The 26740-nt window shown below is 45.7% G+C and overlaps 1 protein-coding gene across 2 annotated transcripts in view; it reads right to left on the bottom strand.

Annotated features, from left to right (window-relative positions):
- The window catches only part of tacr1a (tachykinin receptor 1a), a 58788-nt gene that overhangs the window by 6928 nt on the left and 25120 nt on the right, over positions 1 to 26740 (bottom strand). For both annotated transcript variants that reach the window (XM_079353647.1, XM_079353646.1), the window contains exons 3-4: positions 24570 to 24720; positions 4509 to 4705 (exon numbers count right to left, since the gene is read on the bottom strand). In XM_079353647.1, the coding sequence (XP_079209773.1) occupies positions 4509 to 4705; positions 24570 to 24720 (348 nt within the window). The remainder of the gene's footprint in view (positions 1 to 4508; positions 4706 to 24569; positions 24721 to 26740) is intronic.

Raw genomic sequence — 26740 nt, 5'->3', positions numbered from 1 at the left:
GGTCCGGGTCTAAATCACGCTTCAAGTCCACTTGATTATGATCAGTGTATTGAAATGTTCTCAGTTTCAGTTTTTCGTGATCAGCAATTCTTTGAGTCATATCCTTATTGTCTCCAGATGTAGATGAAGAGGTTCTCCTGTGACATGGTGGTGTGTTGTGTATCATGAGTCATCATACCTTATGCACCGAATGCATGATGAAATGATTAGTCCAGTAGTATGCTCTGCAATAATTCAAAAGTACAGTCAAAACTGAATCAAAGTTTGTCCTCTGAAATAGGCTTTTATAGACATCGACTGACATGTCTCTTCTTCCTGTTGAAAAAAACTGAAGGCAAAACATCCACTGCATTTGTCAGTGACATGCTGTGATTTGGAGGAAAAGGCTCCCTGTCAAACACTGAACTGAGTTTAAAAAGTCTCCTCCCTTTAAAGGCTCTCCATAACCTCCGCAGCCTTCTGATCTCCTTCCCACCTCCAGCCCCTCTCAACCCTCCGCTCTGCCTCTTCCATGCTCCTCACTCCCTCTCCATGCCCCTCCAGCCCGCCTTTCATCAACGGGGTCTCAAGCCTTCATCCGTGCAGCCCCCCCCCCCCGTCTCTGGAACAGAGCCAAGCTATGGAAAGATAAATGACTCATGCTCATGTTTGTTACGTCTCCTTTACTCTGCTAAGTGCAAACAGCGCCTCAGGAGTCTTTGTCAACAGAGATACCAACCCAAACTATCAAACGAGACATTTCAGATTAAAACAACTGGGCGGCAGTAGCTCAGTAGGGACTTGGGCTGGGAACTGGTCGGTTTGCTGGTTCAAGTCCTGGTGAGGACCAAATCTGGAAATTTGTCTGGTAGCTGGAGAGGTGCCAGACCACTTCATGAGCACTACCGGGATGCCCTTGAGCAAGGCATCGAATCCCCCCTTCACCGGCTGCGGAGCGCCTGCTCTGACATCTCTCCGTTAGTGCATGTTCATAGAATCCTGTTTGTGTATATTTCAGCCTATGTGTGTGTTGCATGATGATCAGAGTGTAAACCTCAAATTTCACCTCACAGGGATCAACAAAGTAAATCTTAATCTTAAACAAGCTTGGAAAGAACACAACAGCGTGTTTTTGACATGTATTTATATTTTGTTGGTTTGACACATGTCCCATCTGGTTACATGGAGGACGTCAGTGTAGGAGCTACTGACTGCAGCTCATCAGTAGCTTCAAAATGTTTTGCTCCACTATTTGTGAGCTGGCATGGCGACCATTTTTTAGTCTGTATAGTCTATGGTTCTATCCTGTATCCGAGTCAACTTCACCATGTATGTTTTGAACAAAGAAGCAGCGCATATGAAAACAGGAAAAAGCAATAAAGTCTTTCTTTAAGGTTTTTCTGGAACAGAGCGATACAGAAAAAAACACATACACAGTTCAACAATGAGGCCAGACCCAAGAAGTGCTGAATCCTGAGCGGTCAGGATCAAAACATAAATGACTGTGTGAGTCTCCAAAGCATCTGACACACATTCATGCACAACAGTTCAAACTCTGGACAACACAGTGACAGGAGGCTGAGGACGTGAATGAGGACACGGTAAGAGCAAGAGAGCGTAAATAAAGGACACAGTTCAGAGGCTGGCAGAGTCTAAACCATAAAATCAATCCCAGGAAAAGTGCTAGAAAGTCTTGCATCAGGGCTAAGAACGCTCTAGTAACAAGTGGGTGAAGAGGAGAAGCTTTTCTGCTTGCTTGATTACTGATGAGGAGCAACTGTGTGCACAGGTGAGCAGAGCTGAGCTTGATGAGGTGGGTATGGCTGGCAGGCAGAGTGGAGCTGAGGTTTTATATCCACACACAGACATTGGGTGGATCCCAAGTGTCTTATTTGCAGTCTCCTCGGTCCTCGGTCCTCGGCCGAACCGGAAGTAGTTCCAAAGCCGCCATGTTGAGGATCGTCCCAAAGCTCTAATAGCGAACGGAGGAGAGAGGATCGAGGAGAGAGGAGGCTGATCCGAGGAGCGATGACCGAGGAGACACGCGAGCTGACTTCACAGAAGTCTTTTCACTGACAGACACGCCCCCTTCTCGTATATCACTCACTGATTGGACGCTGCACAGGATCAGACTTCAGTGAAACAGAGTTTAATACGGGAGAAAAGACGGACATTAAAAAGAGGCTAAACGGAGCGTGGGACATTTAAACAGATGATGAACATCAGTGAGTTTGTAAAGAGTCGGTCTGTGATGAGCTGGGATTAAAAAGAGTCCGACATGAAGATTACACTTCTATAACTTCTATCAAATCAATACATCCTTCATGTTCTGTTCATCATCCCTCAGACTGTTTGAATGTCTGATGATGATGATGATGACGTTTTACATTCACACTTATTCATCTTCACAAAGTTTCATCATTTAGATTCTAATCAATCATTTTCAGTATCCTGACACATAAATATCTGTGTTTATAAAATACAGAGTTGGTTGTCTAAATACAGGCTAGGTTCAGTCCAAACTGTTTAATAATAATCAATAATTATAGACAATTCAAAATGAAATCTTTTAGTCAGTAGAAACTGTCCTTTTGGTTTGAAACAGACTGCAGGTTGTTCTTCAGGTAAAGACACTAAACACTGTAACTGTGTTTGATTACAAATAATACAGTGTGTGTTTGATCAGAAATAATACAGTGCGTGTTTGTGTGGACATAAACAGCTGATCGGCTGATTGACAGCTGAACGTGATCAGCTGATGTCGCGTCATGTGACGCTGTCGAGGAAACGACGTCTCATGTGTCTTAAAGCTGATTTCCTCGGTCCTCTCTCCTCGGCTTTGTTTCCTCCGTACATCTCTGGTGGGCGGGACTAAGACGCAAGTGGAGGAGACAACTCGGAGGACACTCGGTGCAAATAAGGGACATGAGATTGAGCCATTGATAATGTTTTGGTTGAAGACAATGAGACACAGAAAATGACGCCTCTTCCCACCCCTACAGCCTGCTGTCTTCTCTCGAGGGTCAAAAACAACCTTGACTCGTATGCACTGGCCACAATGAATACATAAATCACTGTGTGACAAGAGGGTGAATGTCTGTTTACAGCTGAGGTGACACCTAGCAGACAGTGAGGTCATACCTCCTATCTGTCACACAAACTGACCTTGCCTTTAATGATGCATGAATGTTTGATCACTGTAGCAAATGTAAACCATCCACTGATGACACAAAAAACGAGGGGTGGGACTTTAACATGATTAATTCATTACAAGAAAATGAGCCGTTAACTTTTTTTTAACCGCATTTAATCACAGTTTGCCTCATAAACCGTGCGGAACTGTTTGTCATTGCTACGCGCTAGCTTTGTGCTAGCTTCAGGCTAGCTTCGCACACAAGTACAAACAAGAAGCGTTTGCAGCCTAAACTCGACCAAATGACTTTCTCTAAATTGATTGCTCTGGACTGTAGACCACTATTAGTGGTAGAAGATAAGGGGTTAGCAAATGAGCTACAGATAGCAACGTATGATCCAACTTTCCAGCTGCTGTGCAGAAAAACTATTTAATTCTGCTCAGCAGTCAGCATGTCTAGAACTTTGACTGCACTTCATTTAGCATAAAGTTTGTCAAACTTATCAATAATTCCATGCTTTATTCAGCACATTGTTGATCTTGCATGTGTTTATCAGTGAGCGTTATCTCTGACCAGATGGACTGATTGGGTTGTTGTCGCTGACATACTCCGTCTGTTGTTTGTTTGTAAATGTTTGCAGACTATGGATTTGTCCCTCTGGGATAAATCCAGTTTTCGGAGTCTAAATTTAAATATTCTGTCTTGAAAAGAGGAAAACAGTTTTAAAAAGACAAGAGTGTGCAATAAATAATCCTTTACTTTGAGTCCAGTCCCAGAAAATGATGATTTAACTTTAAAATGTTGGATTTTCAACCTTTTGAAAAATGGTGTGTAATGTTGGGTGGTGTAGTGATTAGCGCTGTTGCTTCACAGTAAAATGGTTCTTGGTTTGAATGGATGTAAATGGTACATGGACTTGAGCTTGTATATTTCTTTTCTAGTCTTCTGACTACTCAAAGCTCTTTTACTCCGCAGCTCACACCTACACATTCACACATTGATGGTAGAGGCTGCTTTGGAGTGTGAATCATCAGAAGTAACTAATCCATTCATACACGGGAGCAATGCAGGATGAGGTTTTTGCCCAAGAGCACATCGCACATATTACTCTCCCAACGCTTGGCCCAGTGTGTGTGTGTGTGTGTGTGTGTGTGTGTGTGTGTGTGTGTGTGTGTGTGTGTGTGTGTGTGTGTGTGTGTGTGAGAGAGAATGGATAAGAAAATACTGATTTACATATTAGTCTCTACCATCAGTGTGTTTAGCTGTGACCTGCAGTGTTCGGGAGCTTTGAGGAGTCAGAAGACTAGAAATATAAGAAAAGAAATAAACACACTTGAGTCCATTTACTGTTTAAGCAGCATCACACCACACATAAGAAAAAGGGGTCTTGCCTACCTGTCATTGAGGCAGCAGTAGATGATCGGGTTGTACATGGTGGAGCTCATAGCAAGCCACATGATGGCCAGGTAAAACTGCTGGATGAATCTTTTTTCAAACATGTCAGGAAAGAACTGGTGCAGCAGGAAGTAGACGTGGAAGGGCAGCCAGCAGATTGCAAACGTGCAAACAACCACAATCATCATTTTCACCACCTGTAGTAGAATGACAGAATCGTTGTATCATCATTATAAAGCCACTGTAGTTTGGGTTTCACTTTTTTTATTTATTAGACAAGATCAATGAAGCTGTAAGGGGTCTGTGAGATGCACTTGTCACATTGGGTGGATGAAGCCTTTACATCAAAGAATCACAACATGAACTACAGAGTGGAGAACAACATCACTAGCATCAGACATGGATCATATTTTGGAAGATTCTTACAGGTTTTTAGAGATTTAGAGTTCTCCTCAGACGCCCTGCTTTATCTCGGTAATTATTATTTCGCTATTTAGGAAAGACTAATCAATAATGTATTAATAAAAGTCTTCAAAACCTCCAGGCATTTGAATTGTTTGAAAAGGAAAAGAGCCCTGTGACAAGAGATTTGGTAGCTAAGGAGGGGCTTAACAAAGAGGCACGTCTCAGAATCTGGTTCTTCTACGTTGGATTAAGGGAAAATCCTTTTCGTAAATGTTTTTTTCTCAAGAATATTTTTATTGAGTTTTTTTACACATTTCCAGCAAGGGAGTACAGGTATTCAGAGGTAGACATCGGGTGTGTGCAAACTGTAAATCAGCGGAAATAAACAGGTACACTTTATCATTTGTACTATACATATAGGTACCAACGTACAGAGGATCCACATAATTCGCATCACACATCTACAGTTACTGGTCACTTCCTGTACCCCCCCCCCCCCCAAAAACAAAAAAACAAAAACAAAAAACAGAACGAAAACAAAAATAAAATAAAAAGAAACCGCACACTGTCTCTTGCCTGGAGCGAGTCGGAAAGTTAGAAAGTTACAGAGCTGGAAGCCAGGTTATTGGAAAGCTAAAAAGGTAGACAAGTCTGCTTTTATTGTAAGATAACCAAGATCTGGGACAATTAGGTTTACTGATGGTTCCTAAAGTATTCCAGAAAAGGCCCCCACAGCTTTTCAAACTTAATAGTTGAGTTGCAGACTGAATAGCGAATCTTTTCAAGCTTTAGACAGGCCATAAGGTCTCTAAGCCACTGGGCGTGGGTGGGCGGAGCAGCATCCCTCCACTTCAGTAAAATGGCCCGCCTGGCCAAAAGTGACGCAAATGAGATTGTGCGGCGCTTACTGGGAGTGAGATGGTTGTCGTCTCCTGTGGTGCCAAAAATAGCCAGCAGAGGATTAGGTTCCAAATTCAGACGAAGGACTGAAGACAATGTTTGAAAGACTTCTCTCCAGTATTTTTCCAGACTGGGACACGACCAGAACATGTGGATAAGAGAAGCCTCAGCAGTCCTACACTTATCACAACAGGGATCAACATCTGGATAGAAGCAGGATAATTTAGCCTTTGATATGTGGGCCCTATGCACTACTTTGAACTGTAGCAGGCTATGACGAGCACAGAGGGAGGTTGAATTGACCAGTTTAAAAATTGAACTCCAAGTGTCATCCGAAATAGACAGGTTTAGATCCCGTTCCCAGGAAGATTTGATTTTGTCAAGGGGGGCCTGTTTAATAGCTGCCAGTCTGTCATATATTATCGATATTAGCCCTTTTCGTGAGGGATGCAGGTTGAGGAGAGCATCAACAACATGTGTGTCAGGTGTCTCAGGGAAGTTTGGTAATTGACTACGGAGGAAGTGACGAAGTTGCAGGTATCTAAAGAAGTGAGTGCTCGGTAGGCTAAATTTCTTAGAGAGTTGCTCAAATGAAGCAAAACTGTTTTCTATGAAGAGGTCCTTAAAACGTTTAATGCCCCGTCTGTGCCACTCGTGAAACGCAGGATCAAGTAGAGAAGGTTGAAAAAGATGGTTGGACCAGACGGGGCTCGAGAGAGAGAAGTCATTAAAACCAAAGTATCTCCTGAACTGGACCCACACTCTTATGGAGTGCCAGACCACTGGGTTGTCCAGTGGTTTACTCGAAGAGAGAGGAAGAGAAGATCCAAGCAGAGCTAGGATGGAAATGTTTTTGCCCGATTTCAGCTCCGTAGCCACCCCCAGTGGGCAACGAGGTTGGTAATGAAAGTAAGACCAGGCAGTAAGACAGCGTATATTCGCTGCCCAATAATAAAAGCGAAAATTAGGCAGACCCAGGCCTCCGTCGTATTTTGATTTTTGGAGATGAACTTTACCTAGTCGAGGTCTCTTGCCCTTCCATATATAGGATGTTATAAGTGAGTCCAATGAGTCAAAAAAGGATTTAGGGATAAACGTTGGTATGGTTTGAAAGAAATAAAGGAACTTTGGGAGAATAGTCATTTTGATAGAGTTAATTCGGCCCACTAGGGTTGTGGAGAGAGGCGACCACCTTGTAAGGTGTTGTTTCACATGATCCAACAGGCTGAGGAAGTTTTCCCTAAAGAGAGACTTGTGTTTCTTCGTGACTGTAATGCCAAGGTAGGTAAATTGATTTTCCACTATTCTGAATGGGAAGTTTGTATAGTCTAGTGCTAATGCAGCTTCATTTATAGGGAAAAGTTCACTTTTGTGCAGGTTCAACTTATATCCAGAGATTTGACCAAACTGCTTGAGTAGTGACATTATAGGTGGCAAAGAGGTGTCAAGATTTTCTATAAAGAGCAAAAGGTCATCTGCGTAAAGAGACACTTTGTGTTCGACCCCCGATCTCCCAATCCCAGAGAATGCCTTGCAACTACGGAGTGCGACTGCTAACGGCTCTATGGCCAGGTCAAAGAGTAGTGGGCTCAGAGGGCACCCTTGACGTGTGCCCCGTTCAAGAATGAAAGGTTCTGATAGTTGAGAGTTGGTGCGGATCGAAGCCGAAGGGCAGCGGTATAATAGCTTTATCCACGTAATAAAGGTTGGGCCAAAACCAAATTTCTCTAAGGCTTTAAACAGATACCTCCATTCGACCCGGTCGAAAGCCTTCTCTGCGTCTAGAGAAAGAACACACTCGGAGAGTGAGCCTGAAGGCGAGTACAGAATATTGAATAGACGACGCGTGTTAAAGAAGGAGTGACGGTGCCGAACAAAGCCAGTTTGATCCTCTGATACAATTAATGGGAGAGTGGACTCCAATCTGCGTGCCAGAACTTTGGCCAAAATTTTGACATCCACATTCAACAGGGAAATTGGTCTGTAGGAGGAACACTCATCAGGATCTTTACCTTTCTTTAAGATAACAGTGATACAGGCTTCGTTGAATGATGCTGGAAGGTTACCTTGCTTAAACGAATCCGAGAGCAGTGAGCATAATCTAGGGGAAAGCAACGCAGAGAATGTTTTAAAAAATTCTACAGGAAACCCGTCTGGACCAGGGGATTTACCCGATTGCAGTGAAGAAATTGCTGCAGCTACTTCCTCTTTGGATATAGGCTCGTCCAGTTTACTTTTGTTGTCAGGGGGAACCACCGGAATGTTTAAACGGTGTAGAAAATGTTCCATCTGAAAAACTTCCTCGGGGAGTTCAGAAGTATAAAGGCGAGAGTAGAAGTTTCTGAATGTGTCATTAATCTTAGAATGATCAAATGTAATATTGCCATCGTCCATTTTAATTTTTGTGATGAGCTGTTTAGCTTTAAACCCTTTTAGCTGATTGGAAAGCATTTTGCCAGTTTTGTCGCTATGGATGTAAAATTGAGTTTTACTCTTTAGAAGTTGCCATTCAATATGATGAGTCGAGAGGAGATCAAATTTGGTTTGGAGCTCCACACGCTTTTTAAACAGATTGGAGCTACTGTTTTGAGAATATTGCAAATCAGTTTCCTTTATCTGATTGGCGAGATCTTGTCGCTCCCTGTTAGCCTTCCTTTTCATATTCACTGTGTATGAGATAATTTGTCCTCTGAGGTACGCTTTGAGTGCATCCCAAACAACCAGACTGGAAGTTTCAGGCGTTGTGTTCATATTGAAGAAAAAGGTTATCTGATTCTCCATAAATTTAACAAAATCAGCATCAGACAGTAGGGTCGAGTTAAAACGCCAGTGTCTCCTTGTTCGAGGTAGGTCAGGTAGAGATAGAGACATTGTGACAGGGGCGTGGTCTGATATCACTATGCTCTGATAGTCACAGGAACCTACAGATGGGAGCAATTGGTTATCAATTAAAAAATAATCAATTCTCGAAAACGTATGGTGTACCTGAGAGAAGAAGGAGTATTCTCTTTTGTGTGGATTGAGGGCACGCCATACGTCAGAAATTCCGTACTTGGATAGAAAGTTCTGAATGAAAGAGGCTGATCTGCTCATTGTGCCAGGGTTGGAAGAGGAGCGATCCAACACAGGGTCTAACCAGCAGTTAAAATCTCCGCCCATTATAAGTGCATGCGAGGTCAGATCCGGTAAGGAAGAGAAAAAACGTTCAAAGAAACCTGCGTCATCCACATTGGGGGCATATACATTGGCCAGCACTACTGGCATGTTATATAGCTTCCCTGAGACAATGACATAACGACCATTTGTATCCGATAACACACTGTTGTGCACGAAGGGAACATCTTGGTTGATGAGAATAGAGACTCCCCTGGCTTTAGCCGGAAAGGTAGAGTGGAAATGCTGCCCCGCCCACCGCAACATGAGGCGCAGGTTATCTGAGCTACGGATGTGTGTTTCTTGCAAAAAAGTAATTGCTGATTTGAATTGTTTTATGTGTGAGAGCACTTTCCTCCTTTTAACAGGATGATTTAGGCCCTTGACATTCCAGCTCGTTAAATTCAAAGGATTAGCCATTCTCCATAATCATAAGGGTAGGTTTGTCAGGTAAAGTTTTACAGAGACTCCAGGTGTCGGTTTCAAAATAAAAGCAAAAAGCATCTGATATAGAGGTCTGTGTGCAATTAGGGTATGTACATAACATCAAGAGCTTAAAACCAAAAGACAAAACACCTCCCACCCCCCCTCCCCACAACTGGACAGCTGCCAGAGAACATGGCAGCAGGCTCCTAAGAACAATCATTATTCACCAAAGAACACTCTTCCTACACCTCTAAACTCCATCTTCAGCTCCATTACTGTTTGGATACAAAACTACACACTCCTAAAATGAAACGTTCAACCTCGACAGAAACACAACCATGTAAGGCAAAAGAAAAGAACAGTTTCGTATCGTTCCCATTTATTTTCACGGGCAACTCGACAGAACAAAACAACACAGCCGTATATGTACTGTAATCTAGCAAACGAAAGAATGAGCCCTGCGTAAATAGTGGCTGGACTAGGGTCTGGTATACTCACATAGATGTTGTACAGGTGGGTGTTTGAGCCCCATAAACAACAACGAAAGTCAGTAGGTCCTCCTCTTCAAGGTAAAAACAAACAAGGGGCTTTAAAAGCAACAATACTGGGACCAAAAGAAACTCCACACACCGGCAGACATCAAACAGTCATTCATGGTGATGAAGATGCAGCAGGCAGTCCACTGATGTACCTTCGTGCTTCATCAGCTGAGCGCAGCCACTTTCTGTCACCACTGGGAAGTGTTATACGGAGCCGGGCGGGATACAGTAGAGAGGGTTTTAGCCCTCGGCTGTATAGCTCCGATAAGACGTCTTTATACTCAGCACGCTGGCTCACAACTTCGGGGCTGTAATCCTCAACGATGCGGATCTGCTGGCCGTGGTAATCGAGTTTCCCTCTCCGCCGGGATTCCCGAACCAAGAGGTCTTTGATCTGGTAGCGATGCAGGCGCAGAATAACCGGGCGCGGTCTCTGTCCCGGGGGAGGTTTGGCAGCAAGCGAGCGATGGCCTCGGTCTATCTCCGGTGGTGAAGGCAGCGTCTCCTTGCCGAAAACCTCACAGAGCAGGCTAGAAAAAAACTCGGTGGGGCGACCACTTTCGGTGGATTCGGCCAGGCCCAGAATACGTAGGTTTTGCCGCCGGCTCCGGCCCTCCAGGTCGATAACTTTGGCCATTAGTTTGGAATTAGTTTCGCCGAGCCCGGCACACACGTTTTCAAGCTCACTGACACGCTGACCCAGATCATCCGAAGCGAGTTCTAGCGAGGCCAGGCGCTGTCCATGATCCTCGACTGCGGATTGAACTTGCTCAAATTTAGTTTCAAGCGCACTGAAAGAGGACTTGAAGTCACCCGCGAGCGCCACGCGGTGCTGCTCCAGCAGTGCAGAGATAGCATCCATGGTTAAGCTAGCCGCTGAATCGTCCTTTTTCCCAGCCTTACTACTCTTTGTGGACATGTTGATGTCGTGACTGAGGAATAAAGTTAAAAGTACGAAATATGTAGCACTATGGTTGCGAAATGAAGGGAGAAGGAGTGAAAAGTACTAAAGTAGTCAGGAGCTCTCCGTCTTTGCTTCTACCCCATGCCACAGCCGACCGGAAGTCCTTTTCGTAAATGTTAAGTAGACATAAGCTGTATATTTCTTTTCTAGTCTAATGTAGTGCTGTCAGGCGAAAAAATTAATCTAATTAATACAGTATTTGTAATTAATTGATCTAATTAATCACATTTTAATGTCATATCTGCTTAAGGTCTCCAAATAAAGAATTTAAATTTCATGACATTACAAAATTCTAGTGCACGACTAATCAAATGAATACACTTGTATACTTACAGTGCATTATGCAAACATGCAGTACAAATATAAATAAATAAATATTAGGGCTGAGTGTCAAATAGGCACTTAGGACTGGATCCTAAGTGCCTATAACATAAAAGTACTGAACAGAACCGGTGACACAGGGCAGCCCTGCCGGAGGCACACACGCACCGGAAACAGGCTCCAGCTCCAGTCATACAGGGACCGGAGCAGATCTTCTCCAGATCCACAAAACACATGTGGACTGGTTGAGCGAACTTTCATGACCCCTTGAGCACCAGATGGAGAGTGTAGAGCTGGTCCAGTGTTCCTCTTGGATCCGAGGTTTCGACTAGCTGACCTCTCCAGTAACCTGGAATAGACTTTCCCAGGCGGGCTGAGGAATGTGAACACACCCTCCAATAGGGAGCATCCACCCGGTCTGCCAGTCCAGAGGCACGACCTCCATGCGATGTTACAGAGACGTCTCAACCATGACAGCCCCTGCACATCCAGAGACTTAAGATACTCAGCGTGAGCCTATAAGCTAGCAACGCCTGATAGGATCCTTCTTCCTGTGTCCCCCACCGAGTTCGGGGATTGCGGCCACGACAGGCACCATAGACCCTGAGTCCATAGCCCAGAGCAGCAGCTTCCACAATGGAGGTGGAGAACATGGTTCCCTTTGACTCAATGTCCCCAGCCTCTCCCGGGACCTGTGAGAAGCTCTCCCGGAGGTAGGAGTTGACTTCCCAACAGACCCTCAGTAAACGTTTGGGCCTGCCGAGTCTGACTGGCTTCCTCCTCTGCCAGCACATCCAACTCACCATCAGGTGGTGATCAGTTGAAAGCTCAGCTTCTATTTCGTATAGGCTTCGCCCTCTAAGGCTATCGCTATTGGGTTTATCCCTCGCGCGCATGCGCAGCACTGAAGAGTTGTAGTCCACGCCCACCCACGAGGTGGGCCCCTCCCACAGTCAACCTGCCGGTATATAACCGGAAGGGACCGTGTGTTCTGTTCCCTCTTTTCTTCAGCGAGTAAGTATGCAACAAGCACCTGTAAGAGAAACATAAATTAACCATGTCTACCTCTTCCATCCGTGTGTGTCCAGAGTGTCAGACCGGGTACATCATGCCGGCTGATTCCCACCGTCTCTGTGAGGCCTGCCTTGGGCCAGAGCATGCCAGCCTGGCTTTAACTTCACGGGCAATGGGTAGCAGCTGCCTACGCCTTCCCCGTGATGACCTGCAGCGGAGAGCGGAAGCCTTCGCTGTAGCTGCAGAGCCGGTGTGGCAGGTGGGGGAATGCACAACGGAACGGGAGATGGACATGTTGGACCATGGAGAGGAGTCTGCGGATTCACCGTACTCCATCCGTGGGTCAGTGTCAGGGTTCCCATCTCTCCCCTCTCCCTGTCGGGAGGGCTGGAGGATGCACCTGACACCGTCGCCGAGTCAGATTGCCCAGGCTTCCCTGGGAATCGGGCTGCTCCCGGCTCCCGGCCCCCGCCGGTGGTGGGGGGTCTGCTTCAGGAGCTGCCGGGAATCATTAGAACGGCTGCAGCCCGACGGGGCCTCACTGTGCCGGTGGCACGTGAGGTGGAGCCGATCGATGAGATGGCGGGGGATTTTCCGCTTCTCCGGCCGGTCCGGCGAGACCCGGTGTGGCCGCGGTTCCCGGCTTTGATCCCCTATCAGGAGGGGGCAGCGGCGGATCCGAGGCTCTTGAGGGCTCCGGTCTCCACCTACACTTCCATCACAAAAGTGGGGGGGGTGGCGGACCGTGGGTTCCCTCCGGTGCCGCCTTTGGAGGCTAACCTGACGGCCGTTTCGGGGTCCGGGCCGGGGGTTCGGGGCGGCGTCCTGTCCCTCCTTCGAGCCGGGATCTGTTAACAGAGCGCCTGACGGACAGGTCGCACCAGTGTGCCTACCAGGCCTCTGCTGCGGCTAATAAAATTTGTCCCTGTTGGCTCATTCCATGTCGAGACTGGCGGTCTAGTCCCACAATGAGCGTACAGCCAGCTCGTTTTTTTGTGCTAAGGAAACCCAGCGGGGCTGTATGAGCCAACTGCGACGTCGGCCGCGAGACACCTGCTATCTCCTCAGTCCTCTTTTTCACCGGAGTGTTCCTCACTCAGTGAGTTCTCCGGCGGACAGGTGGGGGGGGGGGGCCATCATGAGCCCACGAGCGCTGGCTCGGCGCGTCGTGTGGACCTTTCTCTCCCGTCTCCATCCTGTGTGTGAGCCTCTGCGGGCTCCCCAACAGCCCTGTCGAGTCGGCCCCCTCTTGGGCTGCACGGGAGCTCGCTCCTCATGCAGTGGTCGGGGCGCTGACGTGGCTGATGGACAGGGGGCGGAGCCTCCTCTACATGTACGCCCGCTCTCGGAGCATTACTCCGTGTGGCGGCACGTATGTTCCCTGGACAGCTGGCTGGACAGACTGCTTCAACGGGGTTACACCCTGCAGTTTGCGTCTCCCCCTCCACGATTCAATGGGGTAGTGGAGACGATCATGCCATCCGGGGAGGGACGCCTGGCTCTTCGGTCAGAGCTGCAGGAGCTCTTGACGAAGGGTGCCATCTCCAGAGTGGAGCGAGAGGAGGAGAGCCGGGGTTATTACCCCGCTACTTCTCTCGTGCGGAAGAAGACAGGCGGGATGAGGCCCATCCTCGACCTGTCTTTTTCTAATAAATCAATTGTGGTCAGACCATTTTCATATGTTGACAATCAACATATGGAGTGTGTTCACCAGGACGACTGGTTCACGTCCATCGACCTAAAGGACGCCTACTTCCATGTCCCCATCCTCCCGAAACACAGGCAGCTCCTGCGCTTCGCGTCCGGATATTTCCTGGCCCCACGCACTTTCTCCAAGTGCATAGAAGCAGCTCTGGCTCCGCTTCACCGGGCAGGGATGAGAGTGTTATCTTATCTGGACGACCTGTTGTTACAGGCTCGCTCCAGAGAAGAAGTAGCTCTCCAGATGAAGGCGCTCGTGTCTCATCTGTCGAGCTTGGGGTTCATCGTGAACTGGGCGAAAAGCTCCTCCATCCCATCCCGGTCCATAATGTACCTGGGGGTGATGTTGGACTCGGCCGACATGTCAGCGCGGCTCCCCCAGCAGAGGGTGGAGGCACTGAGAGGATTATTAAGCCGAGTGAAGCCATGCAGCACGGTGACAGCTCTCACTGTCATGCGGCTGCTGGGCATGATGGCGGCGGCCCATGTCGTTATTCCTCTGGGCCTGCCCCACATGAGACGTCTGCAGCGGTGTTTCTTTGTTAACGCATCGATCCCCGGCTGCAGCGGAAAAACGTCTGCTCCGCGTTCCTTTATCCGCTGGATTGGATTGGCCCACTGGGGGAGTCCCTGCGTGACGTCAGCGGGGATTCCCTTGGGAAGGGCTACGACATAGAAATCGACCTAAAGGACGCATACTTCCATGTCTTCATCCTCCCGAAACACAGGCAGTACCTGTGCTTCGCGTTCGAGGGGACATCGTACCAATACAACCGTCTGCTGTTCGGTTATTCCCTGGCTCCGCGCACTTTCTCCAAGTGCGTAGAAGCAGCTCTGGCTCCGCTTCACCGGGCAGGGATGAGAGTGTTATTTTATCTGGACGACCTGTTGTTACTGGCTCGCTCCAGAGAGGAAGCAGCCCTCCAGATGAGGGCGCTCGTGTCTCATCTATCGAGCTTAGGGTTCATAGTGAACTGGGCGAAAAGCTCCCCCATCCCATCCCGGTCCATAATGTACCTGGGGGTGATGTTGGACTCGGCCGACATGTCAGCGCGGCTCCCTCAGCAGAGGGTTGGAGGCGCTGAGAGGACTATTAAGCCGAGTGAAGCCACACAGCACGGTGACAGATCTCACTGTCATGCGGCTGCTGGGCATGATAGCGGCGGCCCATGTCGTTATTCCTCTGGGCCTGACCCACAGGAGACGTCTGCAGCGGTGTTTCTTTGTTAACGCATCGATCCCCGGCTGCAGCGGAGACGTCTGTTCCGCGTACCTTTATCCATTGTATTGGACTTGGCCCTGGGAAGGGCTACGTCACGCATCACAAAAGAAAAGAAAAATACAGAGAAAAAGTTTTTTCACAGACGCATCCCTCTGCTAAAAAAATCATCATGTGCTGATCAGCACAGACAACAGGGCGTCAGCCCAGCTTCTCGGCATAGCCAGAAAGCTGCTGGTCTGGGCGAGCACACGGTTACTTTCTCTCCGTGCTCTGTATGTCCCCGGCGAACCGGGGAGCGGACATCATGTCAAGGGGGGGTCCTCGTCCGGGATCTTGGACCCTTCATGCAGACCTGGTTTCTCAGTTATGGGAAAGGTTCGGCAGAGCAGAGGTGGACATGTTCGCAGCACGCGAAAATGCACAGTGCCCCCTTTGGTTCTCCCTGAGCGCAAAGGACGACCCTCCTCTCGGGGTGGACGCCTTTTCGCACCGGCTATGGCCGAGGACGCTCATTTATGCATTTCCCCCTGTCCCGTTGATTTCGAGCTTCCTGGACAGAGTGAGGAAGGAGAAGCTGTGCGCCATCCTGATCGCCCCGCTGCGCGAGCATGCGATGTGGTTCCCGTGTTTACGTCAGATGACGTCAGGCGAGCCCTGGGAAATCCCTTGGAGGGGGGATGCCCTCTCGCAGGCAGGGGGCGTGTTCACGAGCTACCCGATCATCGGCCAGCGTCTCTGGGCTTGGCCGCTGAACGGACACATTTGGTAAGTATGGGGCTGGCTCAGGATGTGGTGCGCACTATTCAAGGCGCTCGGGCTGCCTCCACAACGACATCTTACGCCGCAAAGTGGGCTGCGTTTCAACGCTGGTGCGGAGAGAGAGAACTCTCCGCTACTGCGTGTCCTCTGCCTCAAGTGCTTTCTTTCCTCCAGTTCTTAGTGGACCGAAATCTGGCATTTAGCACTATCAAAACATACACGGCTGCAGTTTCATCATGCCAAGAAGGTTTTGGTGACCGTTCGGTGTTGGCCACCCGCTGGTGAAGCGGTGTTTAAAAGGGGTACAGAGGCTTCGGCTGGTGGTGCGCAGCCTGGCCCCGCAATGGGATTGGCACTGGTGCTGCGCGCACTGATTGTGGCGCCGTTTGAGCCTTTGGATCAGATTCCCCTACGTTTTCTGTCGGCTAAAACGGTTTTGCTCTTAGCTCTGACGTCAGCAAAACGTGTCAGTGAGCTGTCAGCTCTCTCTGTGGCTCCGTCCTGCCTCAGGATCCAGGAGGACGGTAGTTCGGCTGTATTACGGCCAAACCCGGCGTTCATGCCAAAAGTCATCACTAGCGAGTTCAAGTCGCGAGTGATCACGCTGGAGGGGTTTTTTCCTCCTCCTCATACATCTGGGGAGCAGGCGACCTCCCACCTGCTGTGCCCAGTGCGCACTCTGGCATGCTATGTTGCGCGCACAGCTGCCATACGCTGTTCCCAGCAGCTGTTTGTACACTACAGGGCACATTCTGTGGGACAGCCCCTGTCAACACAGCGGCTGTCACACTGGCTGTGTGACGCCATCACACAGGCTTATATCGCCTCAGGAGCTGAGCCTCCGGTGGGCATTCAGGCGCACTCCACCAGGGGAGTTGCTTCCTCGGCTGCCCTGCACGGGGGCGTGACGGTGGACGACATCTGCACGGCAGCTTCGTGGTCCTCTCCGTGCTCTTTAGTGCGTTTTTATCTACGGGATGCCTCCCGTTTCTTAATGTCTCACTCAGTTCTCAGCACTCTGTCTGCGTGAGAATGGGATGTTCCGTTTTTTCCCCTGATGCTGTCAGGCGAAAAAATGGTTATTCGGGGTGTTGTTGTGCTTGTGGTACCTTCCGGACCCAGTGTGGCATTGACTACATCCTGCTTCGTCTCTAACCCAATAGCGATAGCCTTAGAGGGCGAAGCCTATACGAAATAGAACGTTAGTTACGTACTGTAACTCCAGATTCTATGAGTATAGGCGCAGCCCTCTAAGCGGTGGGCCCCACTGACTCCGTGAACGGCTGAAGAAAAGCTCTTTATTGGGGAACAGAACACACGGTCCCTTCCGGTTATATACCGGCAGGTTGACTGTGGGAGGGGCCCACCTCGTGGGTGGGCGTGGACTACAACTCTTCAGTGCTGCGCATGCGCTATCGCTAAACCCAATAGCGATAGCCTTAGAGGGCGAAGCCTATACGAAATAGAATCTGGAGTTACAGTACGTAACTAACGCTCTCTCTTGTAGCTGACACTTAAAAAAAAGAGATAATAACAAAAGAAACACTGACAGACCTCAGATGGGTGAAATCCATCAAGAGAACAAAATAACTTTAAGTCCAGAAGTGGAAAACAACCCTATGGGGCAGTGAGGGCTCACTCAACTTTAAAACATGGAGGGACGAGGGTTGGACATATACTGTAGGTAGCAGCTCCTCAATAGTTTATATTAACTTCTCCATATTTTCCTTAACCTTCATGGTCATCAGCTTCTCCTCCCTCTTATTCCAGGAAGGGAAGTCTTCAAACAGGAACTTCATTATCTGAAATTTAAATACATAGTATGCGTAGTATACCATTCCTACCTTAGGGTATTTCAAATTTTTTTTTAGCTCCCTTCAAAATATACTGAAGATCAAATGAAAGTGGCTGACAGCTTGTCATTGTTTGTATATTACCAGCAGTCGTCTGTGGAAAGCTACAATAATTAGTTAATATGCTTTCCTGTATATGAGATAAGATAAGATAGAACTGTGCAAGAGGATGCCACAAAACAAATTACAGAAATAAACAGAAGATGAATGACGCATTCATTCGTGCATCTTTTATCCATTTATCTTATTTATCTCATTTATCTCCACATAAGTTAACTTTGCTTTAGGTCCTTCAACATTGTTCTGCTTTATTATTTAAAAATAATGATAAATAGAAAAATAAGTCTCACAGGCTGATACATAGTTAGCCATATTACTGGGTGACTGTGGAGAATCAAGAGGAAGCTTATGAATAAATTCCAGTTTATCTGTATCAGGCAAAGATAAACTTATTCAGGCTAACTGTTAACATGACGTTAAATGTCTCCTGAACATGTCTTCCTCTCATCTCTGCTGACCTCTCCTGGACCCCGAACATCCCAGAGATCACCAAGAAGGCACAACAACACCTGCACTTCCTCAGAGTGCTCAGGAAGAACAACCAACGTTTGCGTTTCCACCGCCACCCGTGACCTATTTGGTAGGCGGCGTGTAAGCCGGATGACGATAGCCGCTATGTAAATAGCGTCATATGATAGCAGCTAATGCTAACAGCTAACCGCTAACTAATAAATTCATCAAAGGAGAAAAACGCTACACAAACAAAACCAACGCTGGAGACATCCAGCAGTTCATCTCCTCTGTCACTGTCATGTGACTCTTTATTACACAAACTCATCCAGCTTTGTTTCAGAGAAGGCTGTGTGCGGCGAGGACAAATACACACGTAAACAATCAGCTGTGTTACAGTCAAAGGTTTAAACACAGCAGAGTTTTGCTAGCCAACGTAACACAGGAAGTGACGATTCTTTCAACCAATCAGCCGACTGCAGTGTTTAGCTCCACTTATTCGGGTCGGCACACATTCTTGGCACCCTAACGGAAGGGTCCCAAAAACTGGGACGGTACGGATTGGTTATTTGGGAATCTTTCCCGGGATTAGTCTATGGAAATGCTGCAAAATGCGCGCCGTACCGAGACGTACCGAGCCGGACCGCTCGGTGGAAACGGGGCTTGAGAGAGCCTACGGCTGTACAGCATCACAGTGTGTTACGTCAGCTGCACTAAAGCAGACAGGAAGAGGCTTCTAATCAACAGCACAGATGATCATCGGCTGCTTCCCCTCCCAAAAGGACATCTACAACTCCCGCTGCCTGAACAGAGCGAAAAACATTAAGGTCAGTTCTCACCCCGTCCTTTATCCGTTCGACATGCTGCCCTCTGTCAGACGCTACAGGTGTGTCCGTGCTCGGACAAACAGACCGCCCCACCCTTTACCACACACACACTCCCTCACCCCCCACACACACACACACACACACACATCTGGCATGTGCAATAGTCTACATTTCAGACTGCTCTATATATTTATAGTTTATATTCCATACGGTGCAATATTATTTTATTTTTCTGCAACATTCTTCATTTTGATCTGTGCAATATCTTTTTATGCTTCTGAAATTGTTTAATTTTCATACTGTGCAATATCTATACTTCTATATTTCTATGGTAGCTTATGTTTCATACTGTTCAATATTTATACTTTTATATCTCTGCAATAATTTAGTCCTTACTGTGCAACATTTATATTGCATATTTCTGCTTTAGCTTACTTCATACGGTGCTATATTTATATTTCTGTGATTGTTTACATCTCATACGATGCAATATTTATTTCATACTTCTGAAACAGTTAACGTTTCGTACTTTGCAATATTTATACTTTTATTTTTCTGCAATAATTTACATTTAGTACTGTGCAAATATTTATTTTATATTTCTACAATATCCATTCATAATTCATTATGCTGCTACCTGTAAACAAGTCCTACCATACATCGTCATACCACACGTGTTACCTTAATTAGACTATTTATATTCTTCTTTTCTTGTCTTTTGTTTTAGCCGTGTGCACTTTAATGTGGAGCCAATAATTTGACTGTACAATTGTATGATTACGATAAAGGCATTCGATTCAAACATGAAATGTTAGCTAACTGACAGTTGCTTTAGCAGTTACTGTGTTGTTCACTGCGATATATACATTCACCTTTTTTCAGAACTTTGCAGCGTCCACATAAATGCATCTTTGCAAGTCATTCAAGCTTACTTGTTGTTTCGACTGGCTTATTAGATGAAACAGCAGTCCTCCCACCAACACCTGATGGAGCTATGGACACAGTGACACTACTGTGTAACCTGACTGTACAGCCAGAAAGTAACCAGCGCCAGTGTGACACTTTCTGAACTGCATTTATGCTATTTTGTTTTTATATGGAAGTTAAGCTAGTGCCTGATTAAATGCAAACCAAGCAGCAACCTCCAGTTTTGAAAAAGGAAGCCAATGCATCCGCCAAGTGTACAGTGCAGTTCAGAAAGTGTCCACTAGAGGGTGGCTGCAGAAGCACAGGAAGTCACATACACACCCATTCAAAAAAGCCTGTTTTTACTGCAGAAATTAACTGGTTTACAGCCTGAGTTTTGATGACTCATCTGTTTTGATTTGATAAAGGATAAGAGTTGTGTCACAATAAGGCGTGTGACCTGATTGACACGCGGGCACAATGTAACTGTTCTTCACAATAGGTTTAAAACCTGCATAAGCTCTCAGCCTGTCATTAGGTTGACCAAAAGTTGAGACAGCATTTCCAGCTTGAAGACGGCCATCGATGGGACTCTAGCTACCACCCAGGAACTGAGGGGTGTCACTAAGGCATCGCGATGTCATGAGTCATACAGTTATCCAAAACTTTGAATCATAGTAAACAGTTGCTGTGGAAAATAAAGATGAATAAGTTGCAAAGATAACTGCTGCGAACGAAAGTTTAGAAATAGTTTTCAAATGAAAGACGTGTTGTGGATGCAGAAGAGAAGTCTCTGAAAAGGTCGGTCAGAAATTTTGCAGGTACTTCAACAGTTCAGGAGACAAGGCGTCATGAGGGATATCAATGGAATTAAAATTCAAGTAGGCTCACTTTTAAACACAAAAAAGGGTTAAAATGTTCTTATAATCAACAACATCGTTTGAAGCTAGTGACTTGGTGTCAAAAGTAAAATATTCTCATTATGGGTTATGAGTGGGCGCAGGAGTTCTTAGACTTTATTTAACAGCTTCATTTTTCACAACATAATGGGGATCCATGAGAACGAAACATGTTTGTAGAATATTTGCAGCGCTCCTCAGAGGAAGCTGACGTGTCCGACACTTTGAAGGAAACTAAATCTGAGAGGGTTTAATGACGATCACGTCTGATTTGTTAGTTTATCAGGTAAGTTGGAGAAGTTGACTTTTCAGCATGATTTAATTTCTGTGAGGTCAGATTGAATTGAGGCATGGTGATGCAGTGATTACAGTGGAACTGGACAATATGGGTGTCGCAGTGGAAGCGAGCATCTTAAGAGTTGCAGGAAGCACCGTAACAGAGGGCGCACATGCAGCGTCCATGTTCTTCCAGTCACACAGATCTCTGATGACCATGTTGAATTTATCTCCAGGAATGTAACACAAGGGTTTGTGCTATGTTTTGGAAGAATATAAAACTGCTGTTAGGTTTTCATGAGGGCTGTGAATGAGGCAGCTTAATCTTCTAATTATCCCTCACACACATACATATTTGTTGTATACTGGATTCAATTCATGTGCTTATATCGCACTATAAATATATATGTTTTATATGCTTTATAAATCCCCAAGGGGCAAATTGTGGTTTACACAGTTATTTTAGAGGCATGCTTCTCTCTCTCTCTCTCTCTCTCTCTCTCACACACACACACACACACACACACACACACACACACACACACACACACACACACACACACACACACACACACACACACACACACACACACACACACACACACACACACTGGGGGCAGCTGTTGTAGAGTCGGCCGTCTCTTAACTGGCAGGTTGGGGGTTCGATTCCCAGCTCTTTCACCCACATGTCCGGTGTGTCCTTGGGCAAGACATTTAACCTCAACTTGCTCCTGCTGCTTCATTAGCAGTGTGTGAATGGATGGATTATTAAATACTGGTGGTCACTTTCCACCATCAGAGATGATCGTGTGGGTTTGACCTGTGCTTTAAAACACTTTTAGTAGTCAGAAGAAAATAACGAATAACGTGACGTTTATATCTTGTGACTGCTGCACTGTGTTATTGTTATTCTTTAGTGCTTTTTTTTTTTTTTTAATGCACTGCAGGTTTGCACCGTGGGTTACCTACCGTGCATAAACTGTCTGCACACGACCACTCTGATCACCGCGCTCTAATGAACCTGTTGCATTCTGTTTCCTGTTCTCCAGAATGTTCTTCTCCTTTCTTAAGTTCAGCTTCTGTTGAACTACACGTAGCCTTAATAGAAAGACAAACGTTCTCATTATGGCATCGTATGGAGGACTCTGTTGCTTCGTCCACTACTTCCACTTTGTTGTTAACAGCCAGGTTCGGAGTATTTCAGGAGCAGTTCCTCTGAAATGATCGAGATCTTTTCAGAACTGCAGATATGTGAAATCAGCTTCAATTACCGTCATGTGAGATTGACTGAAAGGTTTTAGACATAAACATAATGTCAGTGTGTTAGACGAGGACAGGTCGACGTTCCACTCCCAAAAGGGGAATAACACATATTACACACATAGCTAAGACTGAAGTCTGCAGCCTGTTTAAATCCATGGACCCCTTCTCTGTTCTTTACCTTCTTCGATCTTCAGTGAGTACGTTAAAGTTTACCTTCCTGAACTGAGAGTGTGCAGAAAACATTGACTTTCGTTAAGAATGATACATTTGACAGCATTTTGTTTTCGTTCAGCATTTTTTTCTGTATTCTTGCATCGATTCAATCGTTTTCTGTTTCACTTTACTTAAAGAAACAAGGATAACTGTCACATCCCCGGGTTAAGTTTTCTGTTCATTTCTGTTTTTCCTCATGTTTCTTGTTTTGTGCTTGTGTTTTACTTGTTACTCACCCTGTGTCTCGTTTCAGGTCTGTTGGCTGCATGCCCTTCCCCCAGTGTGTCCCAGCCTGCTGATTACCTGATGTGTCTCACCTGTGTCTTGTTAACTCCACCCCCTGTCTTGTATATAATGCCTGTTCTCCCCTCATCCTGTGCCAGTTCGTCTTGTTCTTTATAGCACTTTATTGCACTTTAAATTATCTGATTCCTGATCCTGATCTTGTTCTGTTCTTGACCCTGATTCTGCCCGACGATTTTGTACCTTTGCCTTTTTCTGATTGGCCTCCGTTTCTGACCCAGCCTGCTGTTTTTTTGCCTTGGACCTTTTGAGTACCCGTGTACCGAACCCTGCCTGAATAAACGGACTGATTATTCACACTGAGTCGTGTGCTTGAGTCTTTTGTACTGGCTGTGACAATAACTGATAGTGCTTTAGTTAACGTGTGCAATGACTCCGTACAGTGACCTATAATCACATTATCAGTGTTTCTAGAAGAATGAGATTTAAAGACACTCTGATCTTTACTAACACCTCCGATGGCCAATGAATATGTTAGCATACTTGTTATGAAGCACACTGAATATTTATAAAGGATTCAAAACTATATGCACACTACACTTCGTTATAGTACGGTGGCCAGGAGGGGTCACGTGCTAGGCAACTGCGTGGAACAGCAGACAATAAAAGTTTCTTTCCGACCTTTCAACGATACAACTCCCTTTCTTAACGTGACTTTCTCTCTTACTCTGTCCCGTAAACTAACAGTTCAACAGAGCGCCCCCTACAGGCACAGAGCTGAACATCAAGGCTGAACGTGCAGCGTTCCTGTATCTGCATGTGTGAGTTTTTGATTTCATTTCTGCACTTGTAGCGCGTTTGATGTTAATGCAGTTGTTTTGTCTTTTTGCAGCACATTTCACTCATTGCATTTGATTTAAAGTTTGCATTTGTTGTTTGTTGCTTTTATTGTCTCCCTTAGGAGAAATTTGTAAATAAAAAAAAATAAATTAAATTAAAAAAAAAAAACAGCACAACACAAAGGTCTGTTTACATACATCAGCACAGAACACACTCCCGTCATTTGCAATTTTTGCACACACTATTCCCATTACACATACTGTATACTTGAATGTCCCTCGGGATCAATAAAGTATCTATCTATCTATCTATCTATCTATCTATCTATCTATCTATCTATCTATCTATCTATCTATCTATCTATCTATCTATCTACCCTTACAATATTATATAATATTCACACCCATTTATATTTGACTTTTTTTAATTATATTTTATATAGTTGTAATTGCTTCTCATGTGTTTTTAAATATTTGTTATTTTAGCCTTGTTTTTTCTTTCACACCAAAACACCAAGACAAATTCCTCATATATTTCATTCTATTGCACTGATTACTTATTTTATTGCACTTCCCTATTCCATCGATTCTATCACACACACACACACACACACACACACACACACACACACACACACACACACACACACACACACACGCAGGTATGAAGGACAGTTTATAAGATTGATCTATTTTGCTACCCTATACTTTTTTCCTAAATTTGTTGAATTTGTTGTATCACTGCAGGAACGATAAATCTGATGCCATATGGAGTTGAATGAAGCCAATGAGCACTTGTCTTTTCCAGGAGATGTGGGCTGAGTTTACCTTGCGTTTGGCGGTCAGCTGCTCCTTGTAGCGGTCAGAAGAGTCTCCGGGGATCTCACTCGCCCACAGGGTCAGTCCCACCACCAGATAAGCACAACCCATCACCAGCAGTGGAAGGAAGTAGAGCAGAATGGCAACAAACACGTAGTACCTATAAAGCAAGACACACATCCTACGTTACTAATCTGTGTGCAGATGGAAATGATCACGGCAGCCAACGCCGCTTCAAGGCGAGCTGTGCCTCACTGAATAATGCAATGAGCTGCGCTGCATAGCTTTACACGTCCTCGCTCAATGGAACAATATTACAGTCAAATCGTTAACGTCAACAATCAATCAATCAGTTCATCTTTATTCGTATAGCCTCAATTCATAACAGGTGTTATCTTGAGACACTTTACAAAAAGCAGATTCTCTGATCTGATGAGACCAAGATGGAACTTTTTGGTTCACGCTGCTGATCCAACACAAACATCTATAGATATTATTAAATGGCACCTTGGGGCCCATTCCCGAAGCCTGTCAGGGGCCCAGTTATCTCTGTGGGTGGGCTTGGGTAGAACAGAGTTTAAACCACTGCAGAAGCTGAAAATGTTAAAATTTTGCAATGAAAGTTCAAACCCCTCCTCATGGGGCCCCATCTGTGAGCCTGTGGAAAAACAAAGTTTGTCAATGAAGAGCACTGACGGAAGAGAAGAGGAATTATTTGTGTGGGACTTACAGAGAACTGCTGATACAATAGTGACTGGAGGGCCCACACAGACTCCAGACTAAAATGTCCTGATTCTAATTTTGTCACAGGGAGCAGCTCTTTGTACTTTGGAGGCTTCGTGAATACACCCAGAGCGTTGGACTAAGAGTGAGAAGGAGAGGAGTCGAAGGTGCTTGAACCTCTGCTGCAGTAACTGTCCGGTAAGTTTAAACCACTGAAGAGAAGATAGAAAATGACAGCTTCAGGATTAAACCAATGATCTGGTAATCCGTCACAGACACAGCTTTGAATCGATTCATTTTCTGCTGTGTGTGTTCCACTTAATACATTACATGTTCTGTTGTGTGTGTGTGTGTGTGTGTGTGTGTGTGTGTGTGTGTGTGTGTGTGTGTGTGTGTGTGTGTGTGTGCGGTTTAGAATAAGCGTGTAAAGCAAGTTTATCTGGTTCAGAGACAGCTGACCTCCTGACCCGAGCGTGCAGATCGGTTTCTCTTTGTCGACGATGAGTCGAGCAGTCCGTTTTTAATTATGCTAATTACGCTAATCCCTTTTGGATACCCAGAGGCTTCTATCAGATAAAAAGACAATGTAATTAGGAGCCGTTGCTTGTTGTTGTTTATTTATATTTTCCAAAACCCGCTCCTTTCAACCCAGTAAGTTTACGAAGGGAGAGAACTCCACACAAACAAAAACTAAGAGAAGAAGAAAAAGCACCATAAGAAGCATAAGAAGGCCTGGAACCTAATCAAATGCTGCACACGCAGCCCCCTGCAAATGAGGCTAATGGCACGTTTTTAACCACTAAAATATCCAATTAAAAATGTTCCTTTGGATAATTGTGTGTCTGATCCTCATCAGGGAGGTTCCTGCTTTGTATTTAGATTTTCAAGAAACTTCGATAGAATGAAATTAGCGAAGCAGCGTGACCTTTTCACCCCAATGCACTGCTTCTATTTTCCTTTGTCGCTACCATGAGAAGGAGGCAGGAAGGTGAGTATAAGTCACTGACTCTCTCTCTCTCTCTCTCTCTCTCTCTCAGCTTGTTTCACAGCGTGGGGACATTTTAATGCTCTGTGCAGGAGAGGACACACAGCATCGCACACTTAGAGCGCTTGTTGCCAAAAAGTTGTATCTTGGTCTCATCTGATTAAAAGCACACGGTCCCAGTTGAAGTCCCAGTACTGCTTAGCGAACTCCAAGACACTCACTCACGCATTTATGATTGTGAGTGAGAAAAGGTTTTTTCGGTGCATGGCTGCCAAACAGCTTGTTGGCGTTTGATGGCGCTTGATGGTTGTTTTGGAGACTTTATTTTATTTTTTTATTTAACCTTTATTTATCCAGGAAAATCCCATTGAGATTAAAAACCTCTTTTTCAAGGGAGTCCTGGCCAAGAGGCAGCAAAACATTACACAGTCAGACTCACAACATACAGACAATTAACAGAAATTAAAATTAT

This window comes from Symphodus melops (genome assembly GCF_947650265.1).
Source record: "Symphodus melops genome assembly, chromosome: 1".
Lineage (NCBI taxonomy): Eukaryota > Metazoa > Chordata > Actinopteri > Labriformes > Labridae > Symphodus > Symphodus melops.
This window is presented reverse-complemented; position numbering and strand designations above follow the sequence as displayed.